The sequence below is a fragment of the Squalius cephalus genome, assembly GCF_949319135.1.
Source record: "Squalius cephalus genome assembly, chromosome: 14".
Lineage (NCBI taxonomy): Eukaryota > Metazoa > Chordata > Actinopteri > Cypriniformes > Leuciscidae > Squalius > Squalius cephalus.
Window position 1 is genome coordinate 22386356 of NC_137135.1, and position 14990 is coordinate 22401345.

The window sequence follows — 14990 nt, forward strand, 5'->3', positions numbered from 1 at the left end:
CTCATGGGGTTTTCCTCGTCTAGCCGTGAATCGTCTGAGAGCCATAAGGAAGGAGTCGGCTTCCAGACTATGGAGGATGTCAATGTATACTGCTCTGGTGGTGAGGCATTTGAAAATTATTCCCCATTTTTTCTCACTGCGTCGACCCACTTTAACGGTATAGGGGCCAAAGCAGTCCACACCAGTGGAGTAAAAGGTGGGCTTGAACAGACGTAGTCTTGCTGGCGGGAGGTCCGCCATTTTAGGTACCTCTGGTTTTTTCCTCCATTTTTGGCACTGCACACACTCTCGCTGCAGATGCTTGATGGCCTCTCTACCCCGTAGAACCCAATATTTACGGCGGAGTTCAGCGAACACCCTCTCAGGACCTGGATGACAAAGTTTGGAGTCATAACTTTGGATGATAAGTTTCGTGATGGGGTGCTTTGGATCCAGTACTATAGGGTGCATGTTGTCAGGTTCAAGGTAGGGACTATGCCGTAAACGTCCGCCAACTCTGATTAATTTGGTTTCTCCATCAAGTTCTGGGGCCAGTGCGACTAGTCGACTGTTCCGTGAAAGTGGTTTACCTGTCCTTAGTTGTTCTAAGTCTGATGAAAAGCATTCTTGCTGTGCTTGCTGCAAAACACGGATCTCTGCACTTCTGTAGTCACTGGCTGTGGCCTCACCATTTTTGGCCTCTTGAAGAGCCGTGGACTCGATTAGCTCCTCGAAAGACTTAAACTGACTGAATTCAGAGGAGGTGAAACAGATTAGAGTACTGGACCCAATCTTGCGAAGTTCATTATCATCTATTTCAACTGGACTGGGGCAAACAGGCCACAGGTTGGCTGGATCTTTTAAGAAAGGCGGTCCTTGGCACCAGCGTTTGTCCGGGCCAATCTCGCGCAGACTCATTCCCCGAGTGATGTCATCGGCCGGATTGTTGGCGGAGGGTACATATCGCCAGCTGTGTTGTTCTGTAAGGTCCTGAATTTCTGCCACCCGAGTCCCAACAAATACTTTGAATCGGCAGGAGTCCGATTGTAACCATGTGAGGACCGTAGTGGAATCGGTCCACAAGATCGTTTGGCGTATGGGCAGGTCTAACTCATTGTTGAGTACTTTGGCAAGTTGAGCTCCTGTCAGTGCAGCGCACAGTTCCAGTCGGGGAACAGATTGTTGTTTCTTTGGGGCTACACGTGATCTTGCTGTTAAGAAAGCTACCTCTGTTTGCCCATGTTGATCCTCTGTTCTAAGATATGCCACAGAGCCATAGGCACGTTCGGAGGCATCACAGAAAACATGTATATCTCTTAGGCTCGTTTTTGTGTCTTTGGTGGGGCTACTGTAACACCGAGGAAGAACGATATTCTGTAGGGCTGGTAGCTCCTCCTCCCATTCGGTCCAGGTTTGTAGCAGATCTGTGGGCAAGTGTGGATCATCCCAATCCCGTTTTTTGTCCCACAATCGTTGAACGAGGATCTTGGCGCGTGTGGTGTAGGGGATGAGGTAACCCAACGGGTCGTACTGGCTGGCTAGGATTCTATATATGTTACGCATGGTAGTCTCACTACTGCCTTTGGCACGGTATTTGTAGGAGATTGTGTCAGACTGATGGTTCCAGAGGAGCCCCAATGTCGACTCATGGGTGTCTGTTTGGCCTTGTGAAATCCAGAGTTCTGCACTGTCCGAAATTGCATTGTGAGGCAGGTGACTTATAGTTAAAGGGGCATTGCTGGACCACTGCCTCAGCTCGAAGCCTCCATCTGCCAGCAGGTTCCTTATTTTGTCAACGTAACACTTTGCTTCTTCTGCTGAAGTGAAACTTTGTAGGCAGTTGTCTACATAAAAGGATTTCAGCACCGAATTGCAGACATCATCTCCAGGCAGGCTATGATCAAGGACGTGTTTCTGGAGTGCAAATACGGCACAGCAGGGGCTGCAGGTAGTGCCGAATGGGAGGACTTGCCATTCGTACACACTGGGTTGTTCCTGTATATCCAGATCTCTCCAGAGGAAACGCAAGAGTGGTTTGTCTTCTGGAAGTAGTCGAATTTGGTGGAACATCCCCTTGATGTCGCTGCTGACTGCTACTGAATGTTCCCTAAATCTGAGCAGCACAGCAAGTAGAGATGGTCCCAACACTGGTCCTGGCAGCAGAAGCTCATTCAAGTTTTGTCCGTGATATTGGAACGAGCAGTTGAAAACTATCCTGGTTTTCCCATTGTGGTGCACCATGTGATGCGGGATGTACCAGGAGCTGGAAGGATCTGGCTCAGCATTCTGTGGCAATTTACTAACATAGCCTGCTTGTTCCAGTTTTGAAATCTCAGCAGTATAAGCGGCTGCTTGCTCTGGATTCTTTGCCAGTCTCTTTTCGGTGGCCCTCAGCTGTGATAAGACTGCCTCTTTGGGTGCCCTGAGTTCAGGCATGTTCTTGACACGCAAGAGAGGGGTTGCGTAACGTTTGATACCATCCACCTCAACCCTGATTGTCTTCCTTTCCAAGAGGTCCACTGCCTCCTGGTCCAGTCTGGATCTGATGCAAATCTTTTCGTTGCGCCAGGGCAGTATGTCCATCTGCCATAATTTCTCCACTTGCTTGTAGAGATCTGATTCTGGGAACGAAACCGAAGTGAAGAGACAGTGCTGTTCAGTCATCTCCTGCCGAAAGTGTTGGACTGGGCCCTGTAATGTCCAGCCAAGACGTGTCTTTATAGCCGCTGGTCCCCCTGGAGGGCCTAGTCTTACTGGTTCTACAGGAGTGATCAGATGGGGATAATCAGAACCAATGAGCAGCACGGGACAGACTGCGTCAAAATCATATAGTGGAAGCCCTTTAAGGTGTTGATATCTCTTTCTCAGATTATTCACAGGATGTGAGTGCTCTGCTAAACTTAGCTGTTGAGCAGTAAAGGCACCTTTGATGCGATACCGTTTGGTGGGCTGAGCCATTGGGGAGATTGTAAATGAGACGGCTGCACCTCTGAGAACTTGAAACTCCTGCCTGACTGTTCGAAGGGGTAGGTCTTCAGGCTGACCTTTGAGGCCCAACTGCTGAGCTGCATTGTGGAGGAGGATAGTTCTCTCAGATCCATCATCCTGGATTGCGTATGCATCCATTCTCCGTTTTCCATTTCTGAGAATCACTTTTGTGATTTTAAGAAGAACTTTCCGGCTGGTGGGCGGTTTATGAATCAGGAGAATCTCATTCATAGTGTTGAGCAGACAGGTGTTGGTATCAGCAGTTTCATCGTGAACAGGCTTTGGATTCTCTGGCTTCCAAGCACTGATATCATGCAGAGCCATAAGGTGTCGACTGTTGCACTGTTTGCATCGCATTTTTAGGTTACATTCTGCTGACTTATGAGTTCTACCACAGCGCCAACATCTGTTGTTGTCTTTGACCCAGCTTCGTTTCTGGTCTTTAGTAAGCAGCTTGAAGTTGGTGCAGTTGTTGAGGGAGTGCTTACTGTTGTCACAGTAGGTGCAGTAGGGTCTCAGAGAAGTCTTAAGTGATGAAGCAGATGGCATAGACTCAGAATTCTCCTTCTCTGTGTTCAGTAAGATTGTGGTGCTTTTAGCGGCTGGCTTAGAGTCTCTGAAAGTCTCTCTTGTTCGTGGTAAGGGCCCTCTACGTTGATTACTTGCAAACCTTGTAGTGTCCTCTTGAACTTGGATTTCAAACTCCAGCCATTCTGCAAAATCCAGAAGTGTAGGGATGGGCACATGATGTGGATGTGCAAACCTCCGAAACCCTGATCTGAGGTCATGTGGAAGCTTCCCAAGCAGTCGAGAGACATGAGACCCACACTGTAATTCAAAAGTTCCCTTCTTGCCTAATTGTTCCAGCATGCCAACCAGGGAACGGACCTTGAGAGCGAAAAGTCTAAAGGCCTTCTGGTCTCCACTAGCTATATTCGTTCCATCCATTAACTCTGCAATCCGTTGTAGAGCTAGTTGATGTGGCTGACCATACTGCTGATCTAAAGCAGCCATCGTCCTTGTGTAAGGGTGTTGCGAATGGCAGTACGAGTCAGCAATTAGCAGAGCCTCCTCTAATTTCAGATGATCCATCAGTATCTGGAATTTGAACCTTTCTGTTGCATTAGCTGGGAGGATATTTTCCAGAGCAATTTTCAGTCGTGAGAACTCTCTTGGGTTAGGATGTATAAAGTCAGGAATTGTGGGGGTTGGACCTCTATACATCAGTTCTCGTTCAGGGAGAGGTGATGGAGTAAGTGATCGGCATGGAATTTGTGGATGTCTTGTAATGTCTTGAGAGACCCAATATGGAGAATTTGAGTGTTCTTGTCTATGGGAGTAATGTGCCTCTAATCTCTGAACCCCTTGTGGCATATAGTGGTAAGAAGAGCTCGGTTCTCTATTGTAAGCAGATGCTGGAGTTGGATGGTGTGGAGGACTTTGAAACTTGTCCTCGGTCTGATGCTCCTTTGGTCGTTTTTGCTCTGAACTGTGTCCCTTTCCTGCTGTATCCTTTGTAGGACTTTGCGGAGATCCTTATTCTCTTCCCGTATGATGTCTGATGCAGATTTGCGCTCATCATCGGACCACTGCGACAGATTGTCATCTTCATAACCTGGTAGCACTGGAGTGAATCCAGTTGCGCCTTTCTCTGCCAGTTTGACTGGATGAGTGAGTGGTGACATGGGTTCTGGAACAGGCTTAGAGAGGGTGAAGCCAGTGAGATCGTACTCATCGTAACGTGCGGGAAGGACAGTCCTCCTCCTGACTCGCACAGTTGGCTCATCCTCTTCATATAGTGACATCTTCTATCTCTTTGGTAAGTCCAATCTCCGGCTCGAAGGACCATGAAAAAATGCTTCTGATTGGTAGCACTGATACAACAAGTTGCCAGCTCAGGGTGCTGACCCACCAAAGACTGTCCGATTAGAGACCAAACGAAGATGCACTTTTCTGGGAATAACCCATTTATTGTCACCACTCAACAGACTGGCTTGTATGGTTGTGTTTGTGTGGTTTTCTATAAAATAAACAGTAAAATAAACATGAATATACATAATAATAAAAATGATAAATTACAACAATTAAACATGAGCAATAATGTAGTATTATAGATATTTTAACATCAATAATTAAACATGCACATTATTATAAAAACAAACTGAAAGCAAATGTAAGATAGGCTGTAACTCCTATATTATATTCAACACAGATGTAATCTGACACCTTATTATGCTGTGAAGATGGTATAGCGCTGCTCTGACTGGATTATGAGTGCGCATGCGCGCAGCGAATTTTCCACAACTCCCATTAAATATAGAAAATATACAGCAAACTCTGCTTCAAACAATAACATAACATGTAATAATAAAAGAAGTATAACTCTAGTCCGGATAATAATAAAGTTATGTATACAAACATACGAGCTAGAGTGGCATGAATACACGAGGGGAAACACACACACACATCTATGATATAACGTTACATCACGGGCACAATAACTTGTTTCCCAGAGCGAATGCAGCACTCATCCAGTGTATAATCAAGGATTACAAACTTACTTTTGCATTCACGCACAACACTTCGTCCGAAATGCGGTATGTAAACAGTTTATACCGCTGTAACTTCAGCGTCAATCTCCGAGTCCCGCTGCATTGTAATACTGTCTCTGTGAGGGCGGGGGAGGTCACATGCTCAAGGTTTCTGGACGCTGATTGGCTCAGGTAAGGTGCCGTGTGTGCCTCAAATACAGAGGGAGAAATTATAAAGAGAGGTTAGGTTTGACGGCAAACTATAGCCTTTTTTACAAGCATATAAAAATATTGCCAGAACGTCGTCTCTCAGTTGCTGAATGTCGCGCAACAACGTTGCTACAGCCCTGTCACGTCTTACAATTCTACGTTGTTACAATGTTGCGAGCACGTAGACAGCGACGTTGCCCTAGCAGAAATGCAACGTGCCACAGACGTTGCCACAACGTAAATGTGTTTGCTGGGACGTAGTGTAGTGTACAAGTAGTGCGAAGGACGGAAGATGATGAATAACTGAATAAATAGCCTAAATGAATAAAGAGTAAGGCAAAACAAATAGCCTAATGAAACATATGGATTGATGCAATATCTTCGCAACATTATTGAATTAATCTGTCACTATATGCCTCTGCCTACGTTTGCAAAGAGAAGAACATTTTAATTTGATTCACAATGAAACGTTACAATTAGTTTACATGCAATGAGTAGCCTAGTTTTGGTTGTTGTTGGTGGCGTTATTGCATCCCTAGTTATGCCTACAATGCAAAATTGTTCCCTCGCGATTGGAAGCTCCTGTAGCCGTCGCATACGCATTTCAAAACATCGCAACGTGAAATGCCAAAAGAAAGCGGTTTGTGAATAGGTCTTAGTGAGTTAGGAGTCCTCTCGACTTCTTTTAAGCTGTCCCAGGCTTAGGTGCTACTTTTAGGGCTAAAATGCTTCGTGAATTACTCTTAGTCAAAAAAATTAGGAGTCCTAAAGTTACGAGTGACACGCCCATTATTTTTAGGAGTTGCTCCTAAATTCGCCAGTTAGGAGCTACTTTTAGCCTTAAAATTCTTTGTGAATATGGCCCCTGATCTGGATCCTCCAAAGCGCAATGGGCAATAGCTGTAACTCACATACTGTAGTGAGCACGGATCCACACTTCGAAAATCCACCGGAAATAGAAGGCTAGACCACCCGGAGACTTCTGGCATAGGCCTACTCTTTTAAACATATGCTTTGGGACACACTTATTTTAATCTCAAATACTGTTTAGGATGGATAGTATGGGGACATCAATGTGTCATCAATTGATGCAGGGTAGACATACTGTAATTGTATTGTGTTTTTGGATTGTAGGCCTACTGCTGACGAAACACTGCAAAAAATACAAAACCCCTCCATAAAATATGAGGTATGGGAAATTATATAAGTGATCTAGGAGCTTTACAGCTTTTGACAGTGGATGCCATTGAAAACACGCTAACCCTGTGTCCCAATGTCCATAGGCCTACTATCCATTATAAATAGTATGTGAGATGAATATAAATGTGTCCCAAAGCACAGTATGTTGAAAAGAGTATGCCAGAAGTCCCGATGGTCTACTATTTCCAGTAGATTTTCACAGTGTGCTTTGGAGGATTTTAGTTTTTTGAACAGTAAAAAGTGTTCAAAACATTACAAAATAAAGTAGAGAGGTTTAAATAAAGGGGTTTGAGTTCATCATTTAATCTGATAAAAAAAAATAATAATAATGTTATCCGCATTAGGCCTATATTTCATCTGCAACAACAATGTGAACTTTTATAAAGACACGTTTGGCCATTAACTTTTAAATGCATTGTTATGCATTATTATGAGGAGAGTTATCTGTGCACGTGCAACTTCTTTTATCCAATACGGTAGGAAATTAAATGAAATAAAATGTGGAAGATTTTAACTGTGACAAGATGATTGACATCCCAGTTTATGGCGACATGTAGCAACAGAGAGAAAACGTTAAAAACGCAATTTTATGACGTGATAGTATGTCCCAAAGCTTGTCTACTCTTCTGCTGCACCCTCAAAAGTATGTACTTTTTCTTCACAAAAAGAGTACATTTAGGGCATAGTATAAGTAGGTGAATTGGGACGCAGCACATATCCCTCATACCTGTCATGGCGCTGCTCTGTATATGGTCTATTGATGGGCTGCGTTCCAATTTCCAAACGTGATAAATCCACCTCTGAAGGGCACTTCGGAGTCAGAACAATCATTGCCTCAATGTTGAAGGGTCGTTTCAAACCAAAGTGCTCAAAACTGGTCACTTCAAAGGGCTCTTTGGAATGAAAGATTTCAAAGGGTAGCACTACAACTGACGGACACTTTTCTCACATGATTCTTTGTGCAGGTTTATTTTGTTTGGCCTCAAAGAATGGCTGTGCATGTGACAGGCTCGGAGTTCAACACCTATAAATAGCTAGACGATCAGACTTCGCTCAATATGCTTTTTAGTTTTAAAGACGGCATGCAATGGAAGTTGCAATAGTCTTTTCTCCCCCTATATTGTTACATATACCCGAGTAAAACAGCTTCTGAACAAGAAAAAAAATATGTAGGGTGGGACTACTGTGTTTTGCTATTGCTGCAATCTTTTTTTAATGCTTTATTATCCACAAATAGCATGTACACGGGTAACTTCCATATTACATCAGAAGAACATATCACATGCTTCACAATACTGTAACAGTCTCATGTGAGTGACAAGTGGTGCCTCTCAATCAGCTCCCTAGTTCAGTAGATCAGGGAGTCGGCCATTTTCAGCGCTGTCTCAATCACAAAATCCTTCCAGTGCCCTGGAATGTTAGCTCCGTCCCAAATCACATACTTCCCTACTATATAATAGACAAAAAACAGTATGTGACAAAAGCATTATGTCCAAATTCACAGTAGGCTACTGATAAAAGAGTACTGTAGGTAAAAAAGATATGGTGGTCTGTCTCCAGCGAGATATGGTGTGCATATGATACTACATAGAACATACTTTTTTTAGCAGCCCTGAAGTAATTACTCAAATTCAAAATAAGTACCTACTCAAGAGAGTATGCGATTTCGGATGCAGCCGTTCTCTCCCAATAAAGTCCCACAATGCACCGTGAAAACCAGGAAGCATCGATGCTCACTAACGAAAGTTCTAAAGCGAGCCAACTCACACATAATGACACGCAATAGATGTTTTTACAATATGAACTATTATTTAAAAATATGTCAGCATAAACATACATCGCTAGACAGGTACTGAACATAATAGCAAACATTTATTATTCATTTATGGCTGAAATTGAGACAGCACACTAAGCCAGCAGCCATATCACCCTGTAGCCAAAGACTGGTCGCCCACTGAAGCTAAGCAGGGTTGAGTCTGGTTATGAATTGAAAAAGTTAATTAATAATGTGTACGAATAAATCATTTATAATAAATGCTGCAATATTCTATAAAAAAAAAATAAGAATTGTCCATTTTTATTTCATGGTGACTTTAAAGGGACACTCATTGGAATTAGTTTAAAGTGGAAAAAGTTAAAGTAAGATAAACAAGATGAGGTACCTTTATTTAAGTATTTATTGACATCACTGGCTTCTTGTCAAATCAGGCCACAAAGATTATTATTAATTGGAAAAAAGTGAAACAACTTTTATTTAAAACTATCAAACAATACGATAATCCTAAAATGGCCTGCCAGTAAACATAATGAGATCATCTATATTGTAGAAAGTTCTTCATAGCATTAGGGAGGGGTAAATGTGGTAGAAGATGTAGTCGGGAACGTCCCAAACTCTCTCTGATTTGCTGACGGCACAGCTGGCATAGAGAACGGGGTGTCGCTGCAAAAGGAACAAGCTGGTGAGGGCTGATGCAGTAAAACATGCAAAAGTCAAAACAAAACATCACTTTTGAGTCTATAATGCTGCTGCACATTTAACTCACCTTCATAAATCAATAGGAAGCCCTCTGTAAGGCTCCCTGGAGGAGCAACATCTACGGGCCGTTTATACTCCAGGTTGCGTGCGTTTACATCTGCCCCAAATTCCAGCAGAAGCTTAACTATGCTTACACAGTCTTTCTGGGCTGCTGCATGTAGAGGAGTCTCCATATGTGCACCTTTCTGCACATTTGCACCTGTGATGGTGAAAATGCAGTAAAATATTAGCACAGTATGGGTTATTTTACGAATATTAAGCCTAATTTTTTGTGTGAACTAGTAGCGGGCAATATATCGGTTAAAACAATACACAGATAGAATAGAACTGATATAGGCCTATAAGCGTTTCATTTCTATCACAGTTATATTAGTTTAACCTTCTGCAATGAATCTGCAGCTCTACGCATGGCACAAGAAATCATATTAACCCCCTTACCTGTTAGTTTTCAAATAATTCTTTGACTAGTTTATAAGGCACTACATAGACTTGCACCATGACTTTTAAAAAAATGCTCTCAGTCTATAAAGAAGGAAGGCCCCTGAGATTGTCTGGTTCGTCTAGTGATGCTGTATTCAGCCATTATATTCCTAGAGGAAGTGAGAGGTGCAGAAAATATTGATATTTTTAAACATAAACACCTCTTATTTAGTTTGGCTTTTATGAAGCGTCTTAAAATTATATGCAGTATTAATTAACGTTGTCATCATTATTTATAATCCATTTTGATTTTCAAAATTCCATTGGTGATCTTTCTTTGTTTGAAATAATGTTCGATTGATTGATTGAACTCGAGTTGTGAATGTGAGTTTACATTCTGTGATGAGATTCTTTTTTATGAACTGCTTTCATTCACATTAACTGGTTTAAACCAGTCTGACACTGAGCTGACGCTCCGTCTAAATCAAATCAGCTAAATCAACATCTGACTCGGTTACTGAACTCCACTTTATTTACTTTCAGCATTGTCCATGTAAATATACTGACATACTACTGACTCTCCACTAAAGTTGAAAAATGAATTACTCATTGTCAGGTTGTCATAAAACTGCTGTTTGTTTGTCCGCACAGCTAGTGTGAATTTTGCCATGTTTACCTCCATCAAGCAGCATGCGGGCACATATGAACTCCTTACACCGACAAGCACTGTAGAGAGGGGTGCCCATGTGAGGGATTTCATAATCCACATCCACACCCCATGCAACCAGCGCCTCCACACACTTGCTGTGACCTTTTGAAAGAGACCATATAAAACCATGTCATATTAAAAACTTCAGAAGTCTATAAGGAAGTCAGCTAATTAGAGTACCATAGTTATTAGCCCTAATTTTGATTTGTGTGGGACTGTGGTAGGCTACTCTGTGTCAATCTTATACCCACCCATGCTGACTGCCTCATGGATGGGTGAAGGCTGGAATATAGCCAGGGCATGTGGTCTGGCGTCACTCTGCAAGAGCAGCTCTAGACATGCCAAACTGCCAGCTGAGCAGGCATGAAACAATGGAGTCACACCATCTATAGTTGTCACATTTACCTGAACACACAGAACAGCATGTTTCACAAAATGACTGAAATGCTGAAAAAAACAACCTTTTATCTCACATTTTATGGTTTAAGTTATTACCATATAATATAATATAATATAATATAATATAATATAATATAATATAATATAATATAAAACATTATATAATTATTAGGCTATATAACAAAAAAGCTACTGTATTTCTATAGAATCCATAATTGAATTGATACAATAAAATATATTTTAACATACATAATAAGTTAAACAATATAAATAAACATATACTGTATTTCAGTGTAACACAGGCAATATATTTAGCAAATATGCTAAACCCAGTAAAAGAAGCCTAGGCCATTGCTAATCAAGACCTCTGAAATGAAAGTGTTACCAAGCAGCCCTGCAGAGACTAACGTTGGCTCCAGCATCTATCAGGGTTCTGGCACAGGCAACATGGCTCCCTATGCATGCCTCGTGAAGAGGGCTAATGTGGTCTATTGTCAGCACATTCACGCTGTGGCCCTGAGGACAGATTAAGAGAAATGAATATTGCATTTGAATGTGCAGGATTATTTTATTCCAGATGGTGGCAGCAATGCCCTTTCACTAAGGTGCATAATGGATTGCAGCGTTCACCTCTACACCAAATGTGTATTTCATTACTAATCCAGTAGAGTGCATGTGACTACATGGTATAAATACTACACACATTAATACAAGTACATATTTCTTATCTAACAGTTGAACTAAAGGTCATTTAAATGAGAAATTACCTGAGCAATGAGGGTCTTGAGGGCCAGCAGACGTCCTTGACTGGCAGCATCATGAAGAGGGGAACGGTCTGCCCAAGACCCTGGAGAATAAAAACAGTGATTTGCCAGGAAATGTAGAAATTAATTGTGTGTGTGTGTGTTCAATTTGACTACATGGTATAAATACCACAAATATATATATTACAGGGTTAGTTAACCCAAAAATGAAAATTCTGTCATCATTTACTCACCCTCATGTCATGTCAGACTTTCGTTCATCTTCATAACACAAATTAAGATCTTTTTGCTTTCTGTCCTCCATAGACAGCTACAAAACTGACACTGACGTTTCAAAAAGTTCATAATAAAGAGATCGCAAAACTAATCCATATTAATTGAGCGGTAGTCTAAATTTTCTCAAGAGACACAATTGCTTTATATGATGAACAGATTTAATTTAGGCTTTTATTCACATATAAACATTGATCAGAGAATGAGCTCAACTTAACCTGGGCCGCGTTCAGCCCCGACAAAACGTTGCACAACGTTTTTTAAACAGAAACGGTGATGCGTTGAACACACTGTTTTGATGACGCAAGAGTTGCAACTATGGCAGCTGAGAAGGCCATTCTTTGTGTTCTTTGTGAAGAATTTTCTGTTTTCTGAATTTTAATACCGCGTGCATATACATGTTGCTGCTGATTGGACTGCAGTTCTGACACACCCACCGTAGCAAAACGTTGCGCACCGTTTTGAACTTGAACGTGCCCCTGCTCGAGGCGTGAGATCAAACCTCATTGGTTTTTGCGGAAGCTCAAACGTGCTGCGTAACACATGAGAATGAACCTCATTGGTTCTTACGCATCAAGTGAACATGCTTGAGCTTCCGTTTACCACAACTGATGTGTGCATTTATGAATGTTTATAAAATAAACATATAAACATTATGCGAATAAAAGCCTAAATTCAATCTGTTAATCCTATAAAGATATTGTGTCTCTTCAGACAATTTGGACTAAACCGCTCAATTCATATGGATTGTTTTATGATCTCTTTATGAACTTCTTGAAGCGTCAAAGTGGTAGTTGGATACAGTAGCTGTTAATGAAGGGATAGAAATCTCTCAGATTTCATTAAAAATTTCTTTTTTTTTTGTTTTCCGAAGATAAACGAAAGTCTTTGAATTTGGAACGACATGAGGTTGAGTAATTTTTGACAGAATGTTCATTTTTGGGTGAACTTTCCTTTTAATATTTAATGTTAATATACTGTCACTGTTTCTTTATTTTAAAACATTAATTTCTGTTTATTTTCAGATGTAAGTGGGATGTATAGCACCATCACAAAAGCTGATATAGCGTGTACACACCTGAGTCAATATCCAGTATAACTGCTGATGCATTCCACACGTCATCATCATCATCGTCACCTCCCTTCATCACTCACTCAACTATAGTATAATACTATCCTTCGAGTTCAAAACATAAACAGGACCAACTCTCTGTTGACTATCTGTATCTTTCAATTTTTCTTCTTTTAGTCTGCACATTCAAGAACACAGCTCACTTTTGCACTTAGGATATTGTAAGTCAATCCACGTACACACAAAAACATCTCAAAGCACCAACCTTGGCTGGTTAACCAGCTCAGCAAGACTTCCACTTTGACAGAGCTTGTGTCCCTTCAGGAAAATGTTTTCTCCTTTTATAATTTTCTTCAAAAAATGCTTTAAAAGAGTCACAGCTGTCTGGCGTTTTTATCTCAGTTGCCCTACTTAAGTTGCTTAGTAAATGCCAGACTACGGCAATCCCCTGTGACTCTCCCCCATCTCTGTTCCTCTCTCCCTGATCTTAAACTTGGAGAAGCAGTTTTCTGAGATCCTCTGCGAGACAACTTGTTTACACCAAAAGCCCTCACTACTGTGGCATCGACTGCACTACTCAAATTTTAGCAGACAAGCGTCTGGCTGCACAAGTGCTTGATAGACTCATGATAACTGCTTTCTTGTGTAGTCAAAGGGGACGGGGGTGCATGGCCTCAATTCTATTTATACAACACTGTAAACAGCAGCCTGGCAGCCATTCCTGGGCTTTGGTTGCATGCATACTTTGTGAACTTTAATGTGCTTGATGTTGCATGTTTAGGATCTGTGGTCATGTGATCGTAGGTTGCCTGCTGTGATGCAAAGCACACAAATATGAATCTTAAGTGTGTGCTTTGTAATGCAGAAATGATACCTCGTGAACTTAAGTGCTTTAAAAGCTTACCAAAAATACCATAATGTAAACTGGTAGATACTCCCTGTTGTGGTCCTTATCACATGCAATGATAGCTATTATGAATAAATAAATCAACACTGCAGTAAAACCATTGTGCAATAATAATATTCCCCATGCTCCATGTATATCCTCCTAGCAAGCAGGCCATCATAAAAGGGCAAAATGTTGGCAATAGGAAATGAAATCCACAGCAGTGATGTAAGCGCACGCTCTACTTACCATGCCCTTGGCCTTGACCATTCTCATAGAACTCAGCTGAAATCCGGGCAGCCTCCTTGCGGTTGCCTTTGATGATGTAGAAGTGTGTGAGTAGATTAAGGGTAATTCTTATGAAAAGTTTGAAGCAGAAGAGGGCCAGGATGGTGAGGTAAACATTGGACAGCTGTGCTGCGAATGGCCTGTATTCCTCAGTGGTCTCTGTCATGGCTGTTTTAAGAATGTTTTGTGGCAGGATAAGCAGAGTGACCTGCTGTATGCCACCCCAACAGCACCCCCCATGCACTTGGGTCCTTACTGCAGCTCAAGTAAGATTTGGATATCAATTGTTTCAAAGGAAAAGTTCTGCAAAAATGAAACTTCTGTGTGGATTCACAATCGTGCTGTTATTTTTTGTTACCGTGGAACACCAAAGACAGGTCTCCAAAAAGGCAACCAAGAACATGGTCTTGGACTCTGTGATGAGAAGGACCTTCTCACTGGGGACAGAGGAGAGGGTCCAGACCTGTCCTGCACACAAATGCCCAGACAGTAGCCACTTCTGAGTTAAATTGAGTAGAATAACACTGAACTTCTTTTCACTGTTTACTTCAGCCAAACATAGGCTAAGTCTTTGCAGTAACTCAAGAAGTGAATACATTGATCATGTACACTTGACAGAGCATATTTTTTTCACTGAATAAATTGTAATGAGGCTTCTATGGATATATAGCCTGTAGTAATAACTGAATATAGGCCCACACCTTAACTTTACTGTGTTAGATATTAAATATCAAT

At 41.6% G+C, this 14990-nt stretch overlaps 1 protein-coding gene across 4 annotated transcripts; it reads right to left on the reverse strand.

The window, feature by feature from the left end:
* Nucleotides 1–8080: 8080 nt before the first annotated feature.
* On the reverse strand, nucleotides 8081–14486 carry asb5a (ankyrin repeat and SOCS box containing 5a). Of its 4 annotated transcripts, none has more exons than XM_079893166.1 (8): nucleotides 13347–13726; nucleotides 13088–13186; nucleotides 11740–11819; nucleotides 11381–11488; nucleotides 10825–10978; nucleotides 10541–10675; nucleotides 9452–9643; nucleotides 8100–9348 (listed from the first exon to the last, which is right to left on the reverse strand). In XM_079893166.1, exons 2-8 carry the CDS (start codon nucleotides 13155–13157, stop codon nucleotides 9221–9223), a joined length of 867 nt encoding a protein of 288 aa, XP_079749292.1. In that variant the 5' UTR covers nucleotides 13158–13186; nucleotides 13347–13726; the 3' UTR covers nucleotides 8100–9220. The 4 variants fall into 4 exon arrangements, with proteins under 4 accessions (XP_079749289.1, XP_079749292.1, XP_079749291.1 ...); XM_079893165.1 differs by having other exon boundaries at nucleotides 13088–13259; nucleotides 13347–13701; XM_079893163.1 differs by lacking the exons at nucleotides 13088–13186; nucleotides 13347–13726 and adding an exon at nucleotides 14217–14486 and having other exon boundaries at nucleotides 8081–9348.
* Nucleotides 14487–14990: the final 504 nt, after the last annotated feature.

What these genes read in the sequence shown, in the direction of transcription:
- asb5a (XM_079893163.1), bottom strand. Translation starts at nt 14,421, where the DNA reads ATGACAGAGACCACTGAGGAATACAGGCCATTCGCAGCACAGCTGTCC. An exon ending in TGGTCAAGGCCAAGGGCATG is followed by an intron (nt 11,820 to 14,216) that starts GTAAGTAGAGCG and finishes TTTATTCTCCAG; the next exon opens with GGTCTTGGGCAGACCGTTCC. An exon ending in CCATGAGGCAGTCAGCATGG is followed by an intron (nt 10,676 to 10,824) that starts GTGGGTATAAGA and finishes CTCTTTCAAAAG; the next exon opens with GTCACAGCAAGTGTGTGGAG.